This window comes from Oncorhynchus masou, chromosome 24 (assembly GCF_036934945.1).
Source record: "Oncorhynchus masou masou isolate Uvic2021 chromosome 24, UVic_Omas_1.1, whole genome shotgun sequence".
Taxonomy (NCBI): domain Eukaryota; kingdom Metazoa; phylum Chordata; class Actinopteri; order Salmoniformes; family Salmonidae; genus Oncorhynchus; species Oncorhynchus masou.
The window spans coordinates 83,282,462-83,310,249 of record NC_088235.1 but is presented as its reverse complement, the minus strand read 5'-3'; the positions used below and the strand labels follow the sequence as shown (position 1 = coordinate 83,310,249).

General features: G+C 44.5%; 1 protein-coding gene across 1 annotated transcript; it reads left to right on the top strand.

Annotated features, from left to right (window-relative positions):
• The first annotated feature begins 99 nt into the window (after positions 1-99).
• On the top strand, positions 100-26,330 carry myo1f (myosin IF). The gene is made up of 28 exons (XM_064935287.1): positions 100-308; positions 5,362-5,493; positions 6,178-6,267; positions 6,520-6,614; positions 13,798-13,885; positions 14,162-14,251; positions 15,085-15,216; positions 15,402-15,536; positions 15,762-15,894; positions 16,605-16,801; positions 18,394-18,474; positions 18,591-18,677; positions 18,783-18,869; positions 18,966-19,133; positions 19,302-19,387; positions 19,488-19,569; positions 19,693-19,799; positions 20,057-20,155; positions 22,894-23,038; positions 23,214-23,328; positions 23,499-23,668; positions 23,826-23,971; positions 24,217-24,363; positions 24,515-24,663; positions 24,833-24,895; positions 25,096-25,297; positions 25,399-25,574; positions 25,784-26,330. The coding sequence occupies exons 1-28, from the start codon at positions 306-308 to the stop codon at positions 25,858-25,860; spliced, it is 3,282 nt and encodes a 1,093-aa protein (XP_064791359.1). The 5' UTR covers positions 100-305; the 3' UTR covers positions 25,861-26,330.
• Positions 26,331-27,788: the final 1,458 nt, after the last annotated feature.

Genomic DNA, 27,788 nt, shown 5'->3' with positions numbered 1-27,788 from the left:
CTGAATCTGTGTGTCTGTGTGTGTGTATCTGTGTGTGTGTGTCTGTGTCCTCTTAAGTCTGTGGCAGAGCAGTTCTTGTTTCGCTCTGGGTCTGTGGGAGTATGAGGAAGTACGTTTGAACGCTTTGAATGTTAAAGTCTTCTCAGTGGCTGTTCTGTCTGTGTGACTGTGTGTGCTGGAGACTTCCTGACTGTGATGGTTGTGCTGTGAAGGGGCTAGTGTGGGATTACCGACACACACAGTCTGGACATTGAACACCTGGTCCAGGACCGTGGGAGAAGAGGGGCACACGCACCGCCGGCACGATGGTAACACACCACACACATACCTAGACTATTGAAGACTCTCCTCACTAGGACTTGTTTATCCTCTCCATCTACTGTATATGCTGAGCACAGGCAGCTGGTGCCACCACAATTGGGGAGGGCGAGTTCATAGTAATGTCTGGAATAGAATTCATGGAATAGCTTTGACACGTCAAGCAAATGATTTCATTGTGTTTAAAACCATTCCATTAATTTAATTCCAGTCATTATTATGAGCCCTTATGAGCCATCCTCCCCTCAACAGCCTCCTGTGATGGTCTCCTCTATCTCACAGACTTTCTGAAGAACATGGCCTTATATGTTAGGTTGAGGTCACTTGACTCAGCTGTACAGTGGGCTCTCACATTATGCCCGGATGCTGGCACCTATCACACTCTGGAGCCTGGCAACAGCTGACTTAGAACCAACAGGGAAGCACAGTGATGTTCAGTGTGTTCATTTTATGTCCAGATGATGAAAGGAAAATGGATAACTGTTGTGTTCTATCACTCTTGTCAACAACAATCATACAACAAAGTGCTGCAGAACAGGGGGTAGTGGACATCAAGTAGTAGAGAATCTAACTCCTTAAATGGAGAACATGCTGTCCTTTCCTCTTTTGACTGACAAGCCCTGCTAGTATCCACTCCGGTTATGTTGAGTGTTTCTAGTAAAGAGGGAAAGAAGCATTGATTGAATCCTATGTCCTCACATTTGTGTAAGAATGTGCTGTAAACTATGGAGTCGTTAATAAAACGTATCTGCTGCTGCTACAACCTGTTTTTCTCCTAACCAGAGATTGTATTCTCATGACGTTAACAAGACATGAGAGAGAAAGTACATGTAGGTATGACAATACTGATCAAAAGCATTAAAAAGAGTCCTATCAAATGTGAAAACCAGCAGTAGAGGGGACTATTGTTCCTGAGGAGCTGGGTAAGATCTAACCCTGGCTCTTTCTTTTCCTACTAGCACTGAGTTTGCTGATAACTTCTTTATTGAGGAAAAATGTACTTACTACGATATGTGATATGTTGTTGTCTCACCTACAGTGGCTTACGAAAGTATTCACCCCCCTTGGCATTTTTCCTATTTTGTTGCCTTACAACCTGGAATTAAAATAGATTTTTGAGGGGTTTGTATCATTTTATTTACACAACATGCCTAACACTTTGAAGATGCAAAATATGTTTTATTGTGAAACAAACAAGAAATAACAACAAGTCTCTTGGGGTATACCTCTATAAGCTTGGCACATCAAGCCACTGAGATTTTTGCCCATTCTTCAAGGCAAAACTGCTCCAGCTCCTTCAAGTTGGATGGGTTCCGCTGGTGTACAGCAATTTTTAAGTCATACCACAGATTCTCAATTGGATTGAGGTCTGGGCTTTGACTAGGCCATTCCAAGACATTTAAATGTATCCCCTTAAACCACTCGAGTGCTGCTTTAGTAGTATGCTTAGACTCATTGTCTTGCTGGAAGGTGAACCTCTGTCCCAGTCTGACATCTCTGGAAGCCTGAAACAGGTTTCCCTCAAGAATTTCCCTGTATTTAGCACCATCCATCATTCCTTCAGTTCTGACTAGTTTCCCAGTCCCTGCCGATGAAAAACCACAACATGATGTTGCCACCACCATGCTTCACTGTGGGGATGATGTTCTCAGGGTGATGAGAGGTGTTGGGTTTGCGCCAGACATAGCATTTTCCTTGATGACCAAAAAGCACAATTTTAGTCTCATCTGACTAATTCCATATATTTGGGGAGTCTCCCACATGCCCTTTGGCAAACACCAAACATGTTTACTTATTTTTTTCTGGACACTCTTTCATAAAGCCAGGCTCTGTGGAGTGTACAGATTAAAGTGGTCCTATGGACAGTTACTCAAATCTCAGGTGTGGAGCTTTGCAGCTCCTTCAGGGTTATCTTTGGTCTCTTTGTTGCCTCTCTGATTAATGCCCTCCTTGCCTGGTCTGTGAGTTTTGGTGGGCGGCCCTTTCTTGGCAGGTTTGTTGTGGTGCCATATTCTTTCAATTATTTAATAAGGGAATTAATGTTGCACCGTGGGATGTTCAAAGTTTCGGATTTTGTTTTACAACCCAACCCTGATCTGTACTTCTCCACAACTTTGTCCCTGACCTGTTTGGAGAGCTCCTTGGTCTTCATGGTGCCACATGTTTGGTGGTGCCCCTTGCTTAATGGTGTTGCAGACTCTGGGGCCTTTCAGAACAGGTGTATATATCAAATCAAATCAAATGTATTTATATAGCCCTTCTTACATCAGCTGATATCTCAAAGTGCTGTACAGAAACCCAGCCTTAAACCCCAAACAGCAAGCAATACAGGTGTAGAAGCACGGTGGCTAGGAAAAACTCCCTAGAAAGGCCAAAACCTAGGAAGAAACCTAGAGAGGAACCAGGTTATGAGGGGTGGCCAGTCCTCTTCTGGCTGTGCCGGGTGGAGATTATAACAGAACATGGCCAAGATGTTCAAATGTTCATAAATATATATATTCATATATACTGAGATCATGTGTCAGATCATGTGACACTTATATTGCACACAGGTGGACTTTATTTAACTAATTATGTGACTTCTGAAGGTAATTGGTTGCACCAGATCATATTTAGGTGCTTCATAGCAAAGGGGTGAATACATATACAAGCACCACTTTTCTGTTTGTTTTTCTTTTACATTTTTTGAAACAAGTATTTTTTTAAACTTCACTTCCCCAATTTGGACTATTTTGTGTCTGCCCATGACATGAAATCCAAATAAAAATCAGTTTAAATTACAGGTTGTAATGCAACAAAATAGGAAAAACGCCAAGGGGGTGAATACTTTCGCAAGGCACTGTAGCTATCTTAAAATGAATGCACTAACGGCAAGTCGCTCTGGATTAAAATGTAAGTGTAAGGGTGAACTGTTTAAAGAAGTTCTGTAGTATTGTCTGGAATGGAAAAGCAGCAGTGACGTGTTGAAAAGTGGAGAGGGTTTCACAAGATGTAGTGGTGAGCCGTGAGAAGGGAAGTGCAGCAGCCCTGACAGAGAGACAGAGGGGCCTGTAGTTTCTAGCACAGTACTTCCTCCCCACACAGACTCCCAAGCACAGATCCGGCACCTTGCTGGATGCGCAAACACACAAAAGAATTTCTAAGATAGTTGAGTAAGCTTACAATAAGACTTCTTTAATTGATAGATTGATTTTTGGATGCATTGTCACAACTTGTTTTTACAACAGGCTGACTCACTCACAGTAGTGAGTGGGTCACAACAGTGATGACAGATGGAGTGAACTACAGTAGTCCTCTCTGAGCACACAAAGCATCTCCCAGGTCTGACACTACACAGCAGCAAGTGGGCTATTTTAACATAGCACTGGATCAACAGTCACATCAGTAGATAGCTATGTAAAGCAGTCAGAACCTTGGTTTCACCCAGCTGAGGCCATTTCTGTGTGCTGAGCAGAATACGTATGGATTGTGGTCTGAAATGTGTGACAAACAAACAGCCTTACTCAGGTTGTTCACATGAAAAGTGGGTATCATTCTTTACAACAGAGATGAAATACCGGCCCTCAAGGACTGAAGTACTGCTTGTTTTATTACAGTATCTAATGTTCATGGTAGCTTTTTTGTAATTGAATATCATTGATTGATTGGCCAGAGAGTTGACTGACTCACTGGGGTTGGAATATACATTTTGTATTAGAACCTTCTCCTCTATCACTAGAAGGTTGAGAGAGTTGGAACTCAGACCACAGTAATCATGTTAGACCTATTTTCAGGATCCACCACACATCAAAACAAAACAGCGTTGGGAACCCAAACAAGGCTAAGATCATATCATACAGTGTAATACAACATCGTTGGCCAAACCGGGTTTAACTCAACTCTTTATGTGGTGATAGGGAAGTCAGGAAACTCTCTGCACGATGTGGTGGACGTCATCATCATATTGAAGGCATAGGAATGGGAGGGGAGCAGAAAATGAAAAGAGGGTCTTTTTTTTTGGCAGTTACTTTAAAATGCACTACATTCATTTTGGGTAAAGAAATCACCAAAACAAGGCCCAATCACAGATTTGTATAACTAACCCAAGATAGACTACAGGACGTAAGTTCCAGTGGGAGCAAATAAATCATAGTGGGCAGAATAAGCAAGAGCTAGTGACAGCCTATGAGTGTGTTCTAGCAAGTATTTGCATATTTCTTTTAGGGAACACCTACTCTGTGAAGCGCGTGTGTGCAATAACTCAATTCGCCCTTGCACTCCTTCTAGACAATGCAGTTGTTTGAAACTTTGGCAACGGGTAAAGTCTACAAATCTTAGTCTACTCTGTTCGGAAAAGATTCTAGTTTTGGAAACAGAAAACTGTATCGAGATCAAATGTTTTATCAATGAGAAAATTCGCAGAATGTTGGCCAGAATCCATCTCGCTCCATCTTCTCCCACTGCCTTCCACTGTGCTTCCTCTCACCACCATATTTGGGAGTGAGTGGAAACGTGAACCAGATGCTTCACATTTATACATCCTGTGAAATATCTGTCTCATTGCTCTATCTGTGGTCCAATGGTATACTTTAAACTGAGTCCCCTCCATTCCACAGACTCCTATAGGAAGCATATTGAATAGATACCACAACTACTGGTTATCACTGTCGTAGATCAGAGTGGGAAGCAGTACTTCACAGAGATGGCCAAATTGGCATATGCTCACCTCATCTACAGAGCGTTGCCTGGTAACTGTCCTCAGCTTCCTGTACTGATAACCACAGTTAGTCACATTCTTAATGACACAGTTACACACAGAGAGACCCTGCTGCTGAGAAACTTCTCTCTGATGTCTGCTGGTGCACATGCCTTCCAATTACAGTTGGCCCATGCTTCCTCTGGTTTTCTATACCCCTCCTGTTTGTAGATACCATCTCAGAATGTTCTGTAGCTCACATTCAGTATGAACTAGGTCATCTATAGATCTACCTCTGCATTTCTCTCTGCCTCAATTCCACATAAAAAGGGTGTGCATTCCCTAACCCTGACCGTTCTCTCCTGCAGGGCAGTAAGTATCACTGGCAGAGTCAGAATGTCAAGCAGAGTGGTGTGGACGACATGGTGCTACTGTCCAAGATCAGCGAAGACGCCATCGTGGAGAACCTGAAGAAGAGATACATGGATGACTACATCTTCGTATCCTGTTTCATTGTCTGTTAGGGACCTTCATCACTTCTCACAAATGTCTCTTCAGAAGAAATACAGCAGACCTGCCCCCTCACACACTCTCAGACTGATGGATTTATAGGCATACACACATACACACATACACACATACACACATACACACATACACACAAACAAAAAACTGCTACAAATGGCTTTTAAACCATTTGAGAATTGAGGTCATTGAGGTCATTCCATTGGCCCATAGCATTAGGTCCTTCCATTCTATATAATTTGTGAGCACAGCTGATGTTTGTACTCATACAGTAGCAACAACACAATAACAAACATACATACCATCCTTGCCTTATCCCCCTACCACACATATGTACTCACTCAACTTCTTCACATGCGCAGACACACATGAATGTATGCAATAATAGGACTGCACTGTTCCTCTTTTGGATGCACTTTGTGACTCAACAGCTTCCGTGTTTTTAGTACATATTTTACTGCACATTCGGGACTTAATTCATTCTTTGTGTGAAAAAAAAAGAATTATATATGTGTGTGTAATCCAGTCCGGATGAAACTAATGTATGGTTTGGGATATTTATCTTTTTGAAAAGTTTACATAATCAACAATTTCGCTGTGATTGTTTCAATATCATATTCTGTGATTTCACGAGAAACACCCTTAACTGTCATGTGCAGACCTATATTGGCTCTGTGTTGATATCAGTGAACCCTTTCAAACAGATGCCCTACTTCACTGACCGGGAAATTGAACTCTACCAAGGGGCTGTGAGTAAACCATCCTATTGTTCAACACATACTTTGGTCTTTATACTGTATTCCCATTCACTTCCCTGTTTACCTTCATAGTTGCATATTAAACTCACTCTCTCTCTCTCTCTCTCTCTCTCTCTCTCTCTCTCTCTCTCTCTCTCTCTCTCTCTCTCTCTCTCTCTCTCTCTCTCTCTCTCTCTCTCTCTCTCTCTCTCTCTCTCTCTCTCTCTCTCTCTCATTTGTCTGTCCATCTTTCTCCATGTAAAGGCCCAGTATGAAAACCCTCCCCACATCTACGCCCTGACTGATAACATGTACAGGAACATGATGATTGATCAGGAGAACCAGTGTGTTATTATCAGGTGTGTTATTATACCAGTGTCATAATCTCTTTCTGCTGGCAGGCAGTATGTAGTCCTAGTTAATCTCTGTGCCTCTCTCTGACGCACCTTAAGCCTTCTCATGTGCGTCATTCTACCCAAAAACATTTACTCTCACTTCTTTTCTCAGAACTAACAAAGAACCAAAGCTCAATCAGTGTGTCATTTCCTTTCTAACGACACTGAACAGAAATATAAATGCAACATGCAACAATTTAAAAGATTTTACTCAGTTACAGTTCATATAAGGAAATCAGTCAATCAAAATAAATTCATTAGGCCCTGATCAATGGACTTCACATGACTGGGAATACCGATATGCATCTGTTGTTCACAGATACCTTTAAAAAAAAAGGTAGGGGCATGGAACAGAAAACCACTATTTGTCTCATGCAGCGCAACACATCTCCTTCGCATAGAGTTGATCAGGCTGTTGATTGTGGCCTGTGGAATGTTGTCCCACTCCTCTTCAATGGCTGTACGAAGTTGCTGGATATTGTCGGGAGCTGGAACACTTTGTCGTACACGTCGATCCAGAGCATCCCAAACATTTTCAATGGGTGACATGTCTGGTGAGTATGCAAGCCATGGAAGAACAGGGACATTTTCAGCTTCCAGGAATTGTGTACAGATCCTTGAGACATGGGGCTGTGCATTATCATGGTGAAACATGAGGTGATGGCGGCGGATGAACGGCACAACAATGGGCCTCAGGAACTCGTCATGGTATCTTTGTGTATTCAAATTGACATTGATAAAATGCAATTGTGTTCGTTGTCCGAAGCTTATGCCTGCCCATACCATAACCCCACCTCCACCATGGGGCTCTCTGTTCACAACGTTGACATTAGCAAATTGCTCGCCCACATGACACCATACATACCTACACACTTCTTCAGTGTGACAGTGGCTATCCGTGGTAAGCATTTGCCCACTGAAGTCAGTTAGGACTCTGAACTGCAGTCAGGTCAAGACCCTGGTGAGGATGACGAGCACACAAATAAACTTCCCTGATATGGTTTCTGACCGTTTGTGCAGAAATTCTTTGGTTGTGCAAACCCACAGTTTCATCAGCTGTCCGGGTGGCTGATCTCAGACTATTCTGCAGGTGAAGAAGCCTGATGTGGAGGTCCCGGGCTGACATGGTTACACGTGGTCGTTGGTTATGAGGCCAGTGGGACACACTTTATTATTAGTATTATTTTAATTTATTTATTGAATATTCGAAACATACAATATACCTGCAGTGAAGCCACTCTACATCATACCAGTCATCCAACAGACTCCCATTCAGAGCGACACACAGAAGCATCCAGGGTCAATGCCCTGCTCAAGGGCATGTTGACCGATCTACCACCAGGCCAAAAAACGTGAACCCGAACCCTCCACAGTTCCCCAATAACTGTTCCTCAACCATTCGAGACTCTTCCCACAGTCCCCCCCAGGAAGAAAAAAACAAAATAAAAATTACAATTCATTCCACCCCCCCCCCCCCCCAAGAACCCCCCAAGCAGCAACAACTAAGAGAATGAACTAAAGAGAAAAAAGGAAAAAACAGAAGAAAACAGCAAACAACAATGCACAATAAATAAATAATAATAATACATTTAAAACAAAGGACATCAAGGACAACTGAAATCATAACAGCAATGCCAACTGTATATGTTTGTGTGCATGTCTGGCACCAGTACATGTACAGTGCCTTGCGAAAGTATTCGGCCCCCTTGAACTTTGCGACCTTTTGCCACATTTCAGGCTTCAAACATAAAGATATAAAACTGTATTTTTTGTGAAGAATCAACAACAAGTGGGACACAATCATGAAGTGGAACGACATTTATTGGATATTTCAAACTTTGTTAACAAATCAAAAACTGAAAAATTGGGCGTGCAAAATTATTCAGCCCCTTTACTTTCAGTGCAGCAAACTCTCTCCAGGAGTTCAGTGAGGATCTCTGAATGATCCAATGTTGACCTAAATGACTATTGATGATAAATACAATCCACCTGTGTGTAATCAAGTCTCCGTATAAATGCACCTGCACTGTGATAGTCTCAGAGGTCCGTTAAAAGCGCAGAGAGCATCATGAAGAACAAGGAACACACCAGGCAGGTCCGAGATACTGTTGTGAAGAAGTTTAAAGCCGGATTTGGATACAAAAATATTTCCCAAGCTTTAAACATCCCAAGGAGCACTGTGCAAGCGATAATATTGAAATGGAAGGAGTATCAGACCACTGCAAATCTACCAAGACCTGGCCGTCCCTCTAAACTTTCAGCTCATACAAGGATAAGACCGATCAGAGATGCAGCCAAGAGGCCCATGATCACTCTGGATGAACTGCAGAGATCTACAGCTGAGGTGGGAGACTCTGTCCATAGGACAACAATCAGTCGTATATTGCACAAATCTGGCCTTTATGGAAGAGTGGCAAGAAGAAAGCCATTTCTTAAAGATATCCATAAAAAGTGTTGTTTAAAGTTTGCCACAAGCCACCTGGGAGACACACCAAACATGTGGAAGAAGGTGCTCTGGTCAGATGAAACCAAAATTGAAGATGGTTAAAATTGATGGGAAGATGGATGGAGCCAAATACAGGACCATTCTGGAAGAAAACCTGATGGAGTCTGCAAAAGACCTGAGACTGGGACGGAGATTTGTCTTCCAACAAGACAATGATCCAAAACATAAAGCAAAATCTACAATGGAATGGTTCAAAAATAAACATATCCAGGTGTTAGAATGGCCAATTTAAAGTCCAGACCTGAATGCAATCGAGAATCTGTGGAAAGAACTGAAAACTGCTGTTCACAAATGCTCTCCATCCAACCTCACTGAGCTCGGGCTGTTTTGCAAGGAGGAATGGGAAACAATTTCAGTCTCTCAATGTGCAAAACTGATAGAGACCCCAAGCGACTTACAGCTGTAATCGCAGCAAAAGGTGGAGCTACAAAGTATTAACTTAAGGGGGCTGAATAATTTTGCATGCCCAATTTTTCAGTTTTTGATTTGTTAAAAAAGTTTGAAATATCCAATAAATGTCGTTCTACTTCATGATTGTGTCCCACTTGCTGTTGATTCTTCACAAAAAAATACAGTTTTATATCTTTATGTTTGAAGCCTGAAATGTGGCAAAAGGTCGCAAAGTTCAAGGGGGCCGAAAACTTTCGCAAGGCACTGTGTGTGTGTGTTCTTGTATATGTTTATTTGAATGAGAGTGTGTGTATATGCATGTGTACAAACACCCGCACAGCATCAGTGTAACGCTCAATGAGTGAGTGTGTGTGGAGTCAGGCGCAGAGAGCAAAGGATGCGGGGAAAAAACACGCTTTAATGTCCAAAATCAAAAGATCAAAATAGTTTTTACCCAACACAGGCGTAACTATAAAACAAATAGTACCCTTTCGGTAAAATACTAGGACAGCGAAAAAACCCAACACAAAATACTAACACCTCTCACAATTACAGTAGAACAAGCCCGCACAAACAGAAGCGGCCTAAACAAACTTAAATAACCCCACTCTAACAACCAAACAAGGAACAGGTGAAACCAATTAGACAAAAACAAACGAACACAGAACAAAGGATCGGTGGCAGCTAGTAGACCGGCGACGACGACCGCCGAGCGCCACCTGAACCAGAAGGGGAGCCAACATCGGTAATATTCGTGACAATCAGCCTCATGCAAACCGGCATTAGTTGTAAAAACACTTCCACTTAGTGTCATTCAAATGTACTTTTTATTATGATTTATTTTGACTTATTTTTGTATTAATTTGTTTTACTTTTATCTTTTACCATCATTCTATCTCTCACACAGCAACTCCACTCCCACGTGTCTCCAATTCCACATACCAACCCTCAGCTTCCCTCAGCCCGTCCCATCTATCTCTGCTGGCCACCCACTTCTGGTTTCTATGCAACTCATGTCTTTCAACTGTACTGTGATGTTTAATGTACAATTTCAATCTATCTAATCGAATAGAATCCACAGATTGCGTGATTGAAAATAAATACTTTTACTAAGAGTATTAGTATATTAGTAATTGAGGGACCCGGTCTCTCTAGATCTCCTAACAGTACAATTTCTAGGGCCAATTTTTAGATCAGTGCTATGCATTTTCAGCCATTCCTGAACGTGAGACCAGAAACAGGCTACCTGAGGGCAATACCAAAATAAATGGTCTATTGATTCTGTATCCTCACAACAAAATCTGCAGAGCTTCAATGATTTTATGGCCCAAATATTCATCATTTTTTTGGTGTGAATAATTCTATATAATAATAGCTAAAAAGCTGAAAAGCATTAAGTCTTGAATCTCGTGTTTTATATATCAACTCATACAGCCTGCATCATGGAATCGGTACATCAAAAATATCTTCCCAACTATTTTGCAATCTATGTGGCACAGTTGTCAACATCCTGGTCCTCAAATGAAACTGGTATACTTTCCTATTTATGCTATTTTTATTCCTCCGCCAGTTTTGATCCTTTATATTGGGCAGACAGACCATTTCCCTACCTCCTCCCGCTGCCACCTGCCTCCTCCAGTTTTGATCCTTTATATTGGGCAGACAGACCATTTCCCTACCTCCTCCCGCTGCCACCCGCTTCCAGTATGTAATATTGTACACTTATCATAATTAAGTTTTAGTCCAAAGAGTACAGAAAAGTTATCTAGATCTTTAATGAGACATTGCAGGGATCTAGCTTGTGGACTTCGAATCCCACCATACTTTCTCCACCATGCAATCTGGTTTCAGAGCTGGTCATGGGTGCACCTCAGCCACGCTCAAGGTCCTAAATGATATCAAAACCACCATCGATAAGAGACATTACTGTGCAGCCGAATTCATCGACCTGGCTAAGGCTTTCAACTCTGTCAATCACAACATTCTTATTGGCAGACTCAAGAGCTTTGGTTTCTCAAATGATTGCCCTGCCTGGTTCACCAACTACTTCTCTGATAGAGTTCAGTATGTTAAATCAGATGGCCTGTTGTCCGGACCTTTGGCAGTCTCTATGGGGGTGCCACAGGGTTCAATTCTCGGGCCTCTTTTCTCTGAAAACATCAATGATGTCGCTCTTGCTACTGGTGATTCTCTGATCCACCTCTACGCAGACAACACCATTCTGTATACTTCTGGCCCCTCCTTGGACACAGTGTTAACTAACCTCCAGACGAGCTTCAATGCCATACAACTCTCCTTCCGTGGCCTCCAACTGCTCGTAAATGCAAGTAAAACTAAATGCATGCTCTTCAACCGATTACTGCCCGCACCTGCCCGCCCGTCCAGCATCACTACTCTGGACGGTTCTGACAACTACAAATACTTAAGTGTCTGGTTAGACTGTAAACTCTCCTTCCAGACTCACATTAAGCATCTCCAATCGAAAATTAAATCTATAATCGGCTTCCTATTCTGCAACAAAGCATGTTTTTAAGCCTTGGATTTCTGATCCTCTAATGTTGTTATTGGATCTGATTTTAATAGCTAGCATTTCGATGGCCATAACGAATAGATATGGTGACAGCGGACACCCTTGTTAAACTCCACTTGACAATTCAAAACTCTCTGAGTAGTAGCCGTTATTTACTATTTTACACCTGGGGTTGCTATACATTATTTTTACCCATTTTATAAGAGAATTGCCAAAATTGATCTAATGTAATAGATTACATTAGTTCGTTCTTGAATAAGTTCCTCAAGTTCTTTATGTTTTTCTTCTAACTTGTATCTCTGTAGTATCATTTTATTGCTATCTGCCTGTACTATTAGTTCATGGATTTCCCTTGTTAGTCTTGTCTCTTTAGCCAGAAACTGATTTTTTATTATTGATGAATTTTGAATTGAATGACCCCTGAAGGTACATTTAAAGGTATCCCAAACAATAAGAGGATTTGCTGAACCTATATTATACTGAAAAAATTCAGTTATAAATTATTTTGTCTTAGTTAAAATTAAGTTGTCCTCCAGTAAACTTTGATAAAATTTCCAATATCCCGGTCTACATGGAAAATCTATTAGAGTTATGTGAATGCCAATTAGATGATGATCCGATCGCATTCTATCTCCTATTAAAAACATTTATGCAAGAGAGAAAGATATAAGAAAGTAGTCAAGACGACCAGCTTGATTAAGTCTCCTCCATATATGTCTCACTCGGTCGGGGTTTTTTAGCCTCCAAATATCCACTATTTTTAATGTGTCCATAATATTTGTGATTTCCTTAATGGCACTGTGAGGATATTTTGTAGAGTGATTACCTTTACGGTCCATTGAGGTACTTAACACTGTGTTATAGTCTCATACCATAATGATTAGATCATTAGATCAAGTTCAATAAATTGGTATGAATATTTTCGAAGAACTGTGGATCATCCTGCTTTGGACCATATAAATTAATGAGCCAAATCTTTTTTTCGTCCATTTTCATATTCAACATTTTTGTTAATTAATATCATCACATCCTTTGAGTTCCTTTGTCCGTGACAGAAATGTATTTCACCACCCCGTTCCTTTTCCCACTCAACTTCATCTAAGGATGTAGAGTGAGTTTCCTATAAACAGTATACGTTAAACAGTGGGACATACTGCCAAATTCTGTAAAACAACGTTGGAGGCGGCTTATGATAGAGAAATTAACATTAAATTATCCGGCAACAGCTCTGGTGGACATTCCTGTAGTCAGCATGCCAATTGCAAGCTCCTTCAAAACTTGAGACATCTGTGGCATTGTGTTGTGTGACAAAACTGCACATTATAGAGTGGCCTTTTATTGTCCCCAGCACAAGCTGCACCTGTGTAATGATCATGCTGTTTAATTAGCTTCTTGATATTCCACACCTGTCAGGTGGATGGATTATCTTGGCAAAGGAGAAATGCTCACAAACAGGGATATAAACACATTTGTGCACAGAATTTGAAAGAAATAAGCTTTATGTGCATATGGAACATTTCTGGGATATTTTAGTTCAGGTCATGAAACATGGGACCAACACTTTACATGCTGTGTTTCTATTTTTGTTTAGTATAAAAGAAACAGAAACTCATGTGCAGCCATAGATCACCTTCACAACAAGTTTCACAAGGTTTTTTGATACAGTGTAAATTAGAGGGTTATCATTAATATGGCTGTATGTTTTGTGGGTGTTGTGCCAGTGGGGAGAGTGGAGCTGGGAAGACTGTGGCTGCAAAATACATTATGGGTTACATCTCCAAAGTATCAGGAGGAGGTGATAAAGTGCAGGTATTACCTTCTGTTATTACTATTACTACTACTACTTCTATTAGCATTACAATTACTACTATTACCATTACTATTACTACTATTACCATTACAATTACTATTACTAATATTAGCATTGCCATTACTATTACTACTATTACCATTACTATTACTACTATTACCATTACTATTACTACTATTACCATTACTATTACTACTATTAGCATTACCATTACTAATGACTGTGAAGGAAACTGAAGTGCTGTATTGTGATGTTTCTCTGTATGTGTCTCTCAGCATGTGAAGGACATCATCCTTCAGTCCAATCCTCTATTAGAGGCCTTCGGCAATGCCAAGACTGTCCGCAACAACAACTCCAGTCGCTTTGTGAGTGATACGTACAGCAATCAGCCTCTCTTCATCTTTCTCCTCCTCTGTATACACCATGTGTGGGCTAATAAAGTAAGACTGATACTGTAAACTGATCATTTCTGTCAGTTCTGTGCTAACTATTCTTATAGACAATACACTGTGCACAGAGGCTGTTGTTTTTCCTGTGCTCTACCAGAGGTGATCTGAATTCTGCAGACTATATACCCACAGCAGCAGTATGCAACAGCCACCTTTCACCCTCTCCCCTTTCCCTACTGCTGAGATCCTGAGGTGTTACACTCAACTCCTAACCACATCCACATGCAACAGTTCAGGCTTTGTAGCTGAGTGCATGTCACTTCTGGGGTTTCCTGCCTCTGAGGTGCCCAGCTGTATGTACTGTAGGCCTCTATTATAGAAGAACAACACAATGAGATGAAAGAGCTTGAGAAGACTGAGCTGAGGTGAAATCCTGGGTGGGGTCAACAGCTGTGTGGTAATGTAAATATATTATTTGTGGTACATCTTGTGGTACAGAGCAGTAGTACATCTCGTGTCACTGCTCTGATAATTCCATTCTACCAATGCATAGGGCCACATACCCATTCCCATTTAAATATGAGTCATTTAGCTCTTATCCAGAGCTACTTACAGGAGCAATTAGGGTATAGTGATCAAGGGAACATAGACAGATTTTTCACCTAGTCCGTTCAGGGCTTCGATACCAGCGCTCTTTCGGTTACTGGCCCAACGCTCTTAACCACTAGGCTACCTGCCCACAAAGTCAGAATAATGAACCATGTCTAATTTGAGTGATAGGTTTTTTTGTGTGTGTTCTGATCTAACAGGGTAAGTACTTTGAAATCCAGTTTAGCAGAGGAGGAGAGCCGGACGGTGGTAAAATCTCCAACTTCCTCCTTGAGAAGTCGAGGGTGGTGAGCCAGAATGAGAACGAGAGGAACTTCCACGTCTACTACCAGGTCAGTCAGGCCCCGAGCTAGGCCAGCAGTAACTTAACAACCCACAATGACAATGTGTTTGACTTTCTCACCCGACAGCACAGATTTAACGGTTCTGTAGGGTTTCATAATTGTGTGTGAATTGTTGATATGTAATTCATGTGCTATAACTTTCAGTTGTGTTTTGTCTGAACTGTTGTATTTAGATAATAGAAGGAGCCAACCCCCAGCAGAAAGAAGCCCTGGGCATCATGACTCCAGACTACTACTACTACCTGAACCAGTCTGGGACATACAAAGTGGACGGAACCAACGACAGCAAGGACTTTCAGGAGACAATGGTACCTTACGCCATCAGGGATTAAAACAGAGTACACATTTTTTTTCTTTATTGAGACATCACAGAAGCACTGGGAACAAATTGACACTCATATTTATATTCATAATACAGGCTTATATTAGTTAAATATACTGTTCTATTGTGTATTCCCAGTCCTAGTGTGTTGTCAGGGCCAGCAGTAATGGCGCTCTGTACAGGACCATAGACATCAGTGTTTTGTCCACAGGAAGCCATGAATGTGATTGGGATCCCAGAGGCCTACCAGGCTCAGGGGCTGCAGATCATAACAGGAATCCTGCACCTTGGAAACATCAGCTTCATAGAGGCAGGCAACTATGGGCAGGTGGAAAGCACTGACTGTGAGTGGGAGAAGACAAACATGCCTAATACACACACATGCACATGAACACATGCTCACAGAGCTCCACATGCACACAGAGCTCCACATGAACACATGCACACAGAGCTCCACATGAACACATGCTCACAGAGCTCCACATGAACACATGTACACAGAGCTCCACATGAACACATGCACACAGAGCTCCACATGAATACATGCACACAGAGCTTCACATGAACACATGCACACAGAGCTCCACATGAATACATGCACACAGAGCTTCACATGAACACATGCACACAGAGCGCCACATGAACACATGCACACAGAGCTCCACATGAACACATGCACACAGAGCTTCACATGAACACATGCACACAGAGCTTCACATGAACACATGCACACAGAATGCCACATGAACACATGCACACAGAGCTTCACATGAACACATGCGCACAGAGCTCCACATGAACACATGCACACAGAGCTCCACATGAACACATGCACACAGAGCTTCACATGAACACATGCACACATAGCTCCACATGAACACATGCACACAGAGCTCCACATGCACAAGTAAGCATCAATGCAACTGTCCCCATAAGGTGAAAAAATATTAGAGAGGGATAGACACCAAAACACACTTTTGCTATAATGAAAGCAGGAATTCATGTATTTTGCTCAGGTGTTCTGTTTGTTCTGTATGTTTTTCCTCCCTCCCAGTGCTTGCCTTTCCTGCCTATCTGCTGGGCGTTGACCCAACACGTCTGCAAGACAAACTAACCAGCAGAAAGATGGACTCAAAGTGGGGTGGAAAGTCTGAGTCCATCGATGTGACACTCAATCAAGAACAAGCCACCTATACCCGAGACGCCCTGGCTAAGGCCCTCTACACACGACTCTTTGACTACCTGGTGGAGGTCAGGGACAACTATACTCAGCAAACAAATAAACGTCCTCTCACTGTCAACTGTGTTTATTTTCAGCAAACTTAACATGTGTAAATATTTGTGTGAAAATAACAAGATTCAACAACTGAGACATAAACTGAACAAGTTCCACAAACATGTGACTAACAGATGGAATAATGTGTCCCTGAACAGAGGGTTCAAAGTCAAAAGTAACAGTCAGTATCTGGTGTGGCCACCAGCTGCATTAAGTACTGCAGTGCATCTCCTCCTCATGGACTGCACCATATTTGCCAGTTCTTGCTGTGAGATGTTACCCGACTCTTCCGCCAAGGAACCTGCAAGTTCCCGGCCTTTCCCGGGGGGAATGTCCCTAGCCCTCACCTTCCGATTCAACAGGTCCCAGACGTGCTCAATGGGATTGAGATCCAGGCTCTTTGCTGGCCATGGCAGAACACTGACATTCCTGTCCTTCAGGAAATCACACAAAGAACGAGCAGTATGGCTGGTGGCAATGTCATGCTGGAGGGTCATGTCAGGATGAGCCTGCAGGAAGGGTACCACATGAGGGAGGAGGATGTCTTCCCTGTAACGCACAGCGTTGAGATTGCCTGCAATGACAACCAGCTCAATCCGATGATGCTGTGACACACCGCCCCAGACCAAGACGGACCCTCCATCTCCAAATCGATCCCGCTCCAGAGTACAGGCCTCGGTGTAACGCTCATTCCTTCGACAATAAGCGTGAATCCGACCATCACCCATGGTGAGACAAAACCACGACTCGTCAGTGAAGAGCACTTTTTGCTGTCCTGTCTGGTTCAGCGACGGTGGGTTTGTGCCCATAGGCAACGTTGTTGCCGGTGATGTCTGGTGAGGACCTGCCTTACAATAGGCTTACATGCCCTCAGTCCAGCCTCTCTCAGCCTATTGCGGACAGTCTGAGCACTGATGGAGGGATTGTGCGTTTCTGGTATAACTAAGGCAGTTGTTGTTGCCATCCTGTACCTGTCCCGGAAGTGTGATGTTCGGATGTTCTGATCCTGTGCAGGTGTTGTTACACGTGGTCTGCCACTGCGAGGACAATCAGCTGTCTATCCTATCTCCCTGTAGCGTTGTCTTCAGCGTTCACAGTACGGACATTGCAATTTATTGCCCTGGCCACATCTGCAGTCCTCATGCCTCCTTGCAGCATGCCTAAGGCACGTTCACGCAAATGAGCAGGGACCCTGGGCATCTTTCTTTTGGTGTTTATTGGAGTCAGTAGAAAGGCCTCTTTAGTGTCCTAAGTTTTCATAACTGTGACCTAAATTTCCTTCCGTCTGTTAGTTGTGTCTTGACAATAGTTCCACAGGTGGTTGTTCATTAATTGTTTATGAACTGTAATTGTAAACCCTTTACAATGAAGATCGGTGAAGATCTGTGAAGTTATTTGGATTTTTACGATTTATCTTTGGAAGACAGGGTCCTGAAAATGGGACGTTTCTTTTTTTGCTGAGTTTACTATACACTGCAATGATACACACACAGACACAAATACAGTAATGGTGACACGTCCATTTCATACTAATGAACTCTCCTCTCTCTTCCTCTCCTATTACCAGGCAATAAACAAAGCCATACAGAAACCTCATGAAGAATACAGTATAGGAGTACTTGACATATATGGCTTTGAGATATTTCAGGTGAATGGTATATTAAATACACAGACATGTACATCTCTGATCTCTGATGGGATAACAAGACCAGACATAGCTGTGTGATAACATTGTCTTTAATCTGGATGTGTGCTTTCTGACAGAGGAATGGGTTTGAGCAGTTCTGCATCAACTTTGTCAATGAGAAGCTACAGCAGATATTTATTGAGCTGACACTGAAGGCTGAACAGGTACAAACCACTCTCAAACATCAACACTCTTCATTTCCTTTACGAGGTGTCTTGGATGTTGTGGAAATTATATTGGCATTGTCCATCTCTCTGTGTTTCTCACAGGAAGAGTATGTTCAGGAAGGCATCAAGTGGACACCAATTGAGTATTTCAACAACAAGGTTGTGTGTGACCTCATCGAGAATAAGTTGGTGAGCCCAAAATGACAATATCTCAATGGAATTTCCACAAATGTGTCTTTATTCTGCTTGTGGCTACCATGCTAAATGTCTAACAATCCCCTCCAGAACCCGCCAGGCATCATGAGTGTGCTGGATGATGTGTGTGCCACCATGCATGCCAAGGGTGAGGGGGCAGATGGCACCCTGCTCCAGAAGCTCTCTGCGGCGGTGGGCACACATGAACACTTCAACAGCTGGAATTCTGGCTTTGTCATCCACCACTATGCAGGCAAGGTGGGTACCAGGAGAGGACAAGTCTTCTCACGCTCAAAACACATAGACGTAGACAATTCTAGGCTGAGGTAGAAAGGAATGTTCCATCAATGGGAAGTGGGTAGGTAGACATGTGTGAAGGTCGGTGTGAATGTTGATATTTACACATGATGTCTCATGTCACCTCAGGTCTCCTACGAAATAAATGGCTTCTGTGAGAGAAACCGGGACGTGCTTTTTACTGACCTCATTGAACTCATGCAGAGCAGTGAACAGTACGTATGCCTCTATCTTTACCTTAACAGACACGTGTCTCAAAACAACCAAGGCTTGAAAATAATGTGGGAAATGTGGTCCTCCATCTTGTTCCCACAGTGACTTCATCCGCAGCCTCTTCCCTGAAAACCTCAACACAGACAAGAAGAGCAGGCCCACTACTGCTAGCTCTAAGATCAAGGTAACAGTCCCAACTCTACTGCCAGCACTGTGGTTCAGTGGCTGAGTGGAACAGTACACCCATAGGTTTGAGATTATTAGTAGCTACATGGTGGTATATCCATCTCTTATGTTCTCTCTGCAGAAACAAGCCAATGATCTGGTGAACACGTTGATGAAGTGCACCCCCCACTATATCCGATGTATCAAACCCAACGAGACTAAGAGACCCAAGGACTGGGAGGAGAGCCGGTTTGTCTCTATTACACCCCCCAACAGACACCAAATATCCAATAGCAGAACATTCAGAGAATTCAGCAGGAAGTTATGACGGTATAGTTTGGAACATTCGAAATGGAACATCAGAATAAAGGGGATGATGAAACTATGTGTGTGTGTGTGTGTGTGTGTGTGTGTGTGTGTGTGTGTGTGTGTGTGTGTGTGTGTGTGTGTGTGTGTGTGTGTGTGTGTGTGTGTGTGTGTGTGTGTGTGTGTGTGTGTGTGTTTAGGGCCAAGCACCAGGTGGAGTACCTTGGGCTGCGGGAGAACATCCGTGTACGTCGAGCCGGCTACGCCTACCGCAGAGTCTTCAATAAGTTCCTACAGAGGTGAGTCTTACTTACTCCTAGGTGTGTGTCCTTCAGTGTCTGCTTTGTCTCCTCTTCTCAGTGTGTGTGTGTGTATGTGGGGGGGGGGGGGGTTGTAGTGTATGCCCCCTCCCAGTGCCTGACCCTCTGTGTGTGTCCTTCAGTGTCTGCTTTGCGTCCTCTTCTCAGTGTGTGTGTGTGGGGGGGGGTTGTAGTGTATGCCCCCCCAGTGCCTGACCCTCTGTGTGTGTCCTTCAGTGTCTGCTTTGTGTCCTCTTCTCAGTGCGTGTGTGTGTGTGGGGGGGGGGGGGGGGTTGTAGTGTATGCCCCCCCCCCCCAGTGCCTGACCCTCTGTGTGTGGGGGTGGGGGGGTTGTAGTGTATGCCCCCCCCCAGTGCCTGACCCTCTGTGTGTGTCCTTCAGTGTCTGCTTTGCGTCCTCTTCTCAGTGTGTGTGTGTGTGTGGGGGGGGGGGGGGGTTGTATAGTGTATGCCCCCCCCAGTGCCTGACCCTCTGTGTGTGTCCTTCAGTGTCTGCTTTGTGTCCTATTCTCAGTGTGTGTGTGTGTGTGTGTGTGGGGGGGGGGGTTGTAGTGTAAATGACTTAAATGTGTATGCCCCCCAGTGCCTGACCCTCTGTGTGTGTCCTTCAGTGTCTGCTTTGTGTCCTCTTCTCAGTGTGTGTGTGTGTGGGGGGTTGTAGTATATGCCCCCCCCCCAGTGCCTGACCCTCTGTGTGTGTCCTTCAGTGTCTGCTTTGTGTCCTCTTCTCAGTGTGTGTGTGTGTGTGTGTGTGGGGGGGTTGTAGTGTATGCCTCCCCCCAGTGCCTGACCCTCTGTGTGTGTCCTTCAGTGTCTGCTTTGTGTCCTCTTCTCAGTGTGTGTGTGTGTGTGTGTGTGTGTGTGTGTGTGTGTGTGTGTGTGGGGGGTAGTAGTGTATGCCCCCCCCAGTGCCTGACCCTCTGTGTGTGTCCTTCAGTGTCTGCTTTGTGTCCTCCTCTCAGTGTGTGTGTGTGTGTGTGTGGGGGGTGGGGGGTTGTAGTGTATGCCCCCCCCCCAGTGCCTGACCCTCTGTGTGTGTGTGGGGGGGTTGTAGTGTAAGCCCCCCCCAGTGCCTGACCCTCTGTGTGTGGGGGGGGGGGGTTGTAGTGTATGCCCCCCCCCCCCAGTGCCTGACCCTCTGTGTGTGTCCTTCAGTGTCTGCTTTGTGTCCTCTTCTCAGTGCGTGTGTGTGTGTGTGTGGGGGGTTGTAGTGTATGCCCCCCCCAGTGCCTGACCCTCTGTGTGTGGGGGTGGAGGGGTTGTAGTGTATGCCCCCCCCCCCCAGTGCCTGACCCTCTGTGTGTGTCCTTCAGTGTCTGCTTCGTGTCCTCTTCTCAGTGTGTGTGGGGGGGGGGTTGTATAGTGTATGCCCCCCCCCCAGTGCCTGACCCTCTGTGTGTGTCCTTCAGTGTCTGCTTTGTGTCCTCTTCTCAGTGTGTGTGTGGGGGGTTGTAGTGTATGCCCCCCCCAGTGCCTGACCCTCTGTGTGTGTCCTTCAGTGTCTGCTTTGTGTCCTATTCTCAGTGTGTGTGTGTGTGTGTGTGGGGGGGGGGTTGTAGTGTAAATGACTTAAATGTGTATGCCCCCCAGTGCCTGACCCTCTGTGTGTGTCCTTCAGTGTCTGCTTTGTGTCCTCTTCTCAGTGTGTGTGTGTGTGGGGGGTTGTAGTATATGCCCCCCCCCCAGTGCCTGACCCTCTGTGTGTGTCCTTCAGTGTCTGCTTTGTGTCCTCTTCTCAGTGTGTGTGTGTGTGTGTGTGTGTGTGTGTGTGTGTGGGGGGGTGTAGTGTATGCCCCCCCCCAGTGCCTGACCCTCTGTGTGTGTCCTTCAGTGTCTGCTTTGTGTCCTCTCCTCAGTGTGTGTGTGTGTGTGGGGGCCTGACCCTCTGTGTGTGGGGGGTTGTAGTGTATGCCCCCCCCAGTGCCTGACCCTCTGTGTGTGGGGGGGGGTGGGGGTTGTAGTGTACGCCCCCCCAGTGCCTGACCCTCTGTGTGGGGGTTGTAGTGTATGCCCCCCCCAGTGCCTGACCCTCTGTGTGTGGGGGTGGGGGTTGTAGTGTACGCCCCCCAGTGCCTGACCCTCTGTGTGGGGGTGGGGGGTTGTAGTGTATGCCCCCCCCCCCCAGTGCCTGACCCTCCAGTGCCTGACCCCCCCGGTGCCTGACCCTCTGTGTGTGGGGGGGTGGGGGGTTGTAGTGTATGCCCCCTCCCAGTGCCTGACCCTCTGTGTGTGGGGGGGTTGTAGCCCCCCCCCCCCCCAGTGACTGACCCTCTGTGTGTGGGGGTGGGGGGTTGTTGTAGTGTATGCCCCCCCCCCCCCCAGTGCCTGACCCTCTGTGTGTGGCCTACAGGTATGCCATCCTGACGGCAGAGACGTGGCCGTGCTGGCGGGGGGGAGAGTCTACTGTATGCTCTACCCAGTGCCTGACCCTCTGTGTGTGTGGGGGTTGTAGTGTATGCCCCCCCCCCCCAGTGCCTGACCCTCTGTGTGTGGGGGTGAGGGGGTTGTAGTGTATGCCCCCTCCCAGTGCCTGACCCTCTGTGTGTGGGGGGGTGAGGGGGTTGTAGTGTATGCCCCCCCTCCCAGTGCCTGACCCTCTGTGTGTGGGGGGGGGTTGTAGTGTATGCCCCCCCAGTGCCTGACCCTCTGTGTGTGTGTGAGGGGGGTTGTAGTGTATGCCCCCCCCCCAGTGCCTGAACCTCTTTGTGTGGCCTACAGGTATGCCATCCTGACGGCAGAGACGTGGCCATGCTGGCGGGGGGGAGAGCAGCAGGGGGTCCTGCATCTCCTCCGCTCTGTCAACATGGACACAGACCAGTACCAGATGGGGCGCTCCAAGGTCTTTGTCAAGGCCCCAGAGTCGGTAGGGGCCCACATAGGTCTCCCTGAGAAAAGTGCTATTTCTTTTATCTCAATGGGTCTTCCCGGTTTAAATGAATATATGAAATGTATTACCAAAAAGGTGTGAGGTATTCATCTATATACTGTAAAAGGGTTTCTTTGATCAAAGCATTCCCTCTCCCCTCCGTCTCTCCTAGCTCTTCCTATTGGAAGAGATGCGGGAGAGGAAATTCGACATGTTCGCCAGGACCATCCAGAAGGCCTGGAGAAGGTATATCGCCAGGAGGAAATATGAACAGATGAGGGAGGAGGGTAAGTGTGTCAATGATCCTAGAGGGGTGTGTGGGGATGAAACAAGGAAGAAATATGAATATACATAAATCAATGTAAATACAGAAAATGAATACACAGCAATGAATATGTTCTTGAAGGTTCTTACTTAAAATGACCATGTACTCCCCTCTCTCGCATGTTATCCGCAGCCTCGGACATCCTGTACAACTCTAAGGAGCGGAGGAGGAACAGCATCAACAGGAACTTTGTGGGAGACTATCTGGGCCTGGAGCAGAGGCCTGAGCTCAGACAGTTCCTGGCCAAGAGGGAGCGAGTCGACTTCGCAGACTCTGTCAACAAGTTTGACCGCAGGTTCAATGTGAGTCTACTTGTCCCTCCCCTACAGAGCGGTGAGGAAAAGAGAGCCAATGCCGGGGTTAACAACACAACATGGGGTTAACTTCTTCCATCTTCCATTTACACACACTCATTCTCACTCTTATTATTTCTCTCCCCCTCCCATTTTCTCTCTCCAGTCCATCAAGAGGGACCTGATTCTGTCTCCCAAGGGCATCTACCTGATAGGCAGAGAGAAGGTGAAGAAGGGGCCAGAGAAGGGACAGATAAAGGAGGTGTTAAAGAGGAAGCTGGAGTTTGAGAGCATCCACTCTGTCTCTCTTAGGTAAAGGGGTTTTCTCCCTGCTCGACTTAGAATAGAATATAACAGTCCAGTATGATGTATTTCCAGGCAGTACCATTGGGAACTTTTGTGGTCAGTGTTGTCATTAATAAACAGGAACTGATCACACAGGATATGTAAAAAAAAGAACTTTGCTATATCGGCCTACTGTGTGTGACACTTCTTGTCTTCTATCAATGGCAATCCCTCAAACCTTTCCATTTCTGCCTTTCTCCCTCTCTTTGTAGTATGAGACAGGATGATTTCTTCATCGTGCATGAGGCTCAGTATGACAGTCTGCTAGAGTCCAACTTCAAGACTGAGTTCCTCAGCCTGCTCTGTAAGCGCTATGAAGAGGTGACCAAGAACAAGCTGTCTCTCTCCTTCAACGACAGGTAGGACTACACACATACTGGATAGGAACAGCCTTGATATATGACTCTCTATGTGTGGTCTCCATAGTTTAGTTGATCGAGTTAACTTTGGATGAAAGCATCTGGTAAAATGGATCATATCATTCATGTCCACTGTTGTGGCTCTCTACAGACTGGAGTTCCGGGTGAAGAAGGAGGGCTGGGGTGGAGGGGGCACCCGTGTTGTGGTGTTCCAGAGGGGACAGGGAGACCTGGCAGAGATCAAACCAGCTGGAAAGACCCTCACCATCAACGTGGGAGACGGCCTGCCAAAGACCTCCAGTGAGTATCAGGAACAGAAAAAAATCACATACCGAAGTGGAAAAGAGACATAGATATAGTAGATAATGTATAGAATACTAAGTCTGACTCAATACAGTGTACAGTATATAATATATCCTGATAATCCTAATATGTCATAGTTTAAAACTCTACATGTTTATTTTGTCAGAGCCCACCAAGAAGGGATCTCCACAGAACCATGGAGGAGGCAGGAGTCAGCCTCCTAGCAGAGGTAAACTCATTATTTGGTCCAGATATGTTCCTACGTCATTGGCAGGCCTTACTTCATGAACATGGACTTGCAGTGCTTATTATGAACTGTGTACCACCACTGTGATAATTATGTTGAGATCTTAGAGGTCTTAGTGTATGAATGGTATACAATGGTATACTTGTGTTTTGATGGTATCTGTGTTCCTCTTCTTTGACTAGGGCACCAGAATGGTGCACCCCGAGGGAGAGGTGCTCCACCGCCCCAGCAGCCAGAGCAAACCTACTCCATCCCCCAGAAACAGAACCGGCCCCCCAGCGCCGCCCTCCCCAAACTGGGCTCCCTGAATACAAGACGAGGCTCGGCTCAGACTCAGCAGGGGAACCTGGACTTCCTCAACGTGCCTGACCAGGGCGTGTCTGGGTGAGCTGAATAAACTGAGCACACAGTGGGTATTCACAACATATACGATCTCCCTCTCTCTCTCTCTTATCTCTCTCTCTCTCACCCCCCCCCCCCTCCAGAATGCAGAGGAAGAGGAGTATCAGCAGCCAGCGGCCACCCCCGGCCCCATCGAGCCGGCCCAAGGCCCAGCCACGCCCCACCGGCCCGCGTTGCCGGGCGCTGTACCAGTACGCTGGCCAGGACACAGACGAGCTCAGCTTCGACACCAATGATATCATCGACCTACTCAATGAAGGTGAGGAACACGTAGGGAAGGAATAGAATAGTACTCAATTCTCTATTTGTTAAGAAACTGTGTCCATCTCAATAACTGAAAAGGGTGAGAAGTGCTGATCCCGAATAAGCTCACAGCATCAATTCATGCTCAGACCTGTATTGGATGAGTTCTAAGACTGTACTGTGTATGGAGTCCACAGCTGTCCATATCTCTGTGTTCCCCTGCAGATACATCAGGCTGGTGGAGAGGCAGGTTTTGTGGCAAGGAAGGACTCTTCCCTGGGAACTTTGTGGAGAAGATCTGATTACTGCCTGTCCTGTGGCCCAACAAACAATGTATACAACAGACATGACTATCCACTGTAAAGCAATGGTGACTTGCATATAAGCCTAACAGTAATTACAAGAGATATCTGATTTATAAGCGTATCAATAGAATCATCACCAGTTCTTTATAATATCTGCACAACAATATAAGTACAGAGTAAGATGCATGTTGGAAAGCCAGCTGAAACAGAGAACCGTGACTTTCTTTTTCCAGTTTCACAAAAGAGGACAGCTTTGAGGTGCTAACTCAAAATAGGACGCAATGATTTTATGCATATTATTTAAAAAATTGCTTTGTGATAACCGTGAAACAAATGTAATGCCATCAAGTGTAGAATAAAAAGCAGCCCAGAAATTCTGATTTTGTCTTTGAGTAAATACTACCTTTAAAGGGGCAATCAACAGTTTCTACATCCAATTTGTTGACTAATAAATTAATGATATTCCACCATTGAGTCCTGAAAAATATAACTTATAAATGCCATCAGAACCCAAAATGTAAGCTTGTTTACCCCAATGTTTGTAAACAAAGAAAATGTCAACAAACACTATACAGCCTCAAAACATGGTTCAAACTATAATTTTTCTATCTTGGATGGTCATTCCTTGCACCCATAGCTCTGTCTATGAATTTTTGTGATTACATTTCCCCAGCCTGATCCCTCAGCTTTTTACTGAACCAGGGGTGTGGAGGGCTGCTTTGATATCGTTTCTACTTATGATTGCTGCTTTACGCAACCACTGGGAGGCGCCACTGCACCATTTCCTTGTCTTCGATTCTTGCAAGTCAATGTGCACTGAGCATAAACGCTTGACTGATGTATGATAATATACATGGTTATTTGATGTTATAAACTTGTAATTACAAATAATAGTTCTGCTATGTTGAATTCGTTACAAAACTAGTTTATGGGTTGTAAAATAACTTCACCTTGAAGTTAACAAATGAACAGAGAATTTATAGTTTTGTCATGTGGCAGTGGTCATAATAAAGACAATTATTATAGATACAGAAATGATTGATATACTGTTTTTGTCTCCTTGACGCAATGTGTAACTAAATGAAACTGAATGCTTGAAGGCTAATGCTAATCCAACATTCTTATATCATGATTAGCTATCAATAATGAACCCTGGAATGCACCCTTGTTTTTCAAAGTCCCGTAACCCTTGAAGAATGCTGTCTTCATTATGGCTATGAATGATGTGTTGTCAGGAGAGGGTGCAGTAGATTCTTCTTCAGCTGGGAGGACTGGTCCAGCAGGTGAGCACTGACTGAAACTGGGAGCTTTACATGTTAAGAATGGAAATGCTAATCCATTACAATGTTCAATGTGTGGATGCAGTTTGCAGTAGTTTTTGGAACAGTTACTGAAGCATGCAGCAGGTGGTTCCATCTTTGACCAATTATGTTGTATAAAAACATGTCTTGACAATATGAAGTGTTGAATATGCATAGTAGAAAAGTGTATACAGTGTGTTCACAAATTATTCAGACCCCTCGACTATTTCCACATGTTATTACAATACGGCCTTATTCTAAAATGGATTAAATAGTTTCCCACCCTCATTAATCTACACCTAATACACCATAAGGACAAAGCAAAAACCTTTAAAAAAAAGATTTTGCAGATTTATAATACAATTTAAAAAAAATCACATTTACATAAGTATTCAGACCTTTTACTCAGTACTTTGTTGAAGCACCTTTGGCAGTGATTACAGCCTGGAGTCTTCTTGGGTATGACGCTACAGGCTTGGCACACCTGTATTTGGGGAGTTTCTCCCATTCTTCTCTGTAGATCCTCTCACACTCTGTCAGGTTGGATGGGGAGCGTCGCTGCACAGCTATTTTCAGGTCTCTCCAGAGATGTTCGACCGGGTTCAAGTCCGGGCTCTGGCTGGC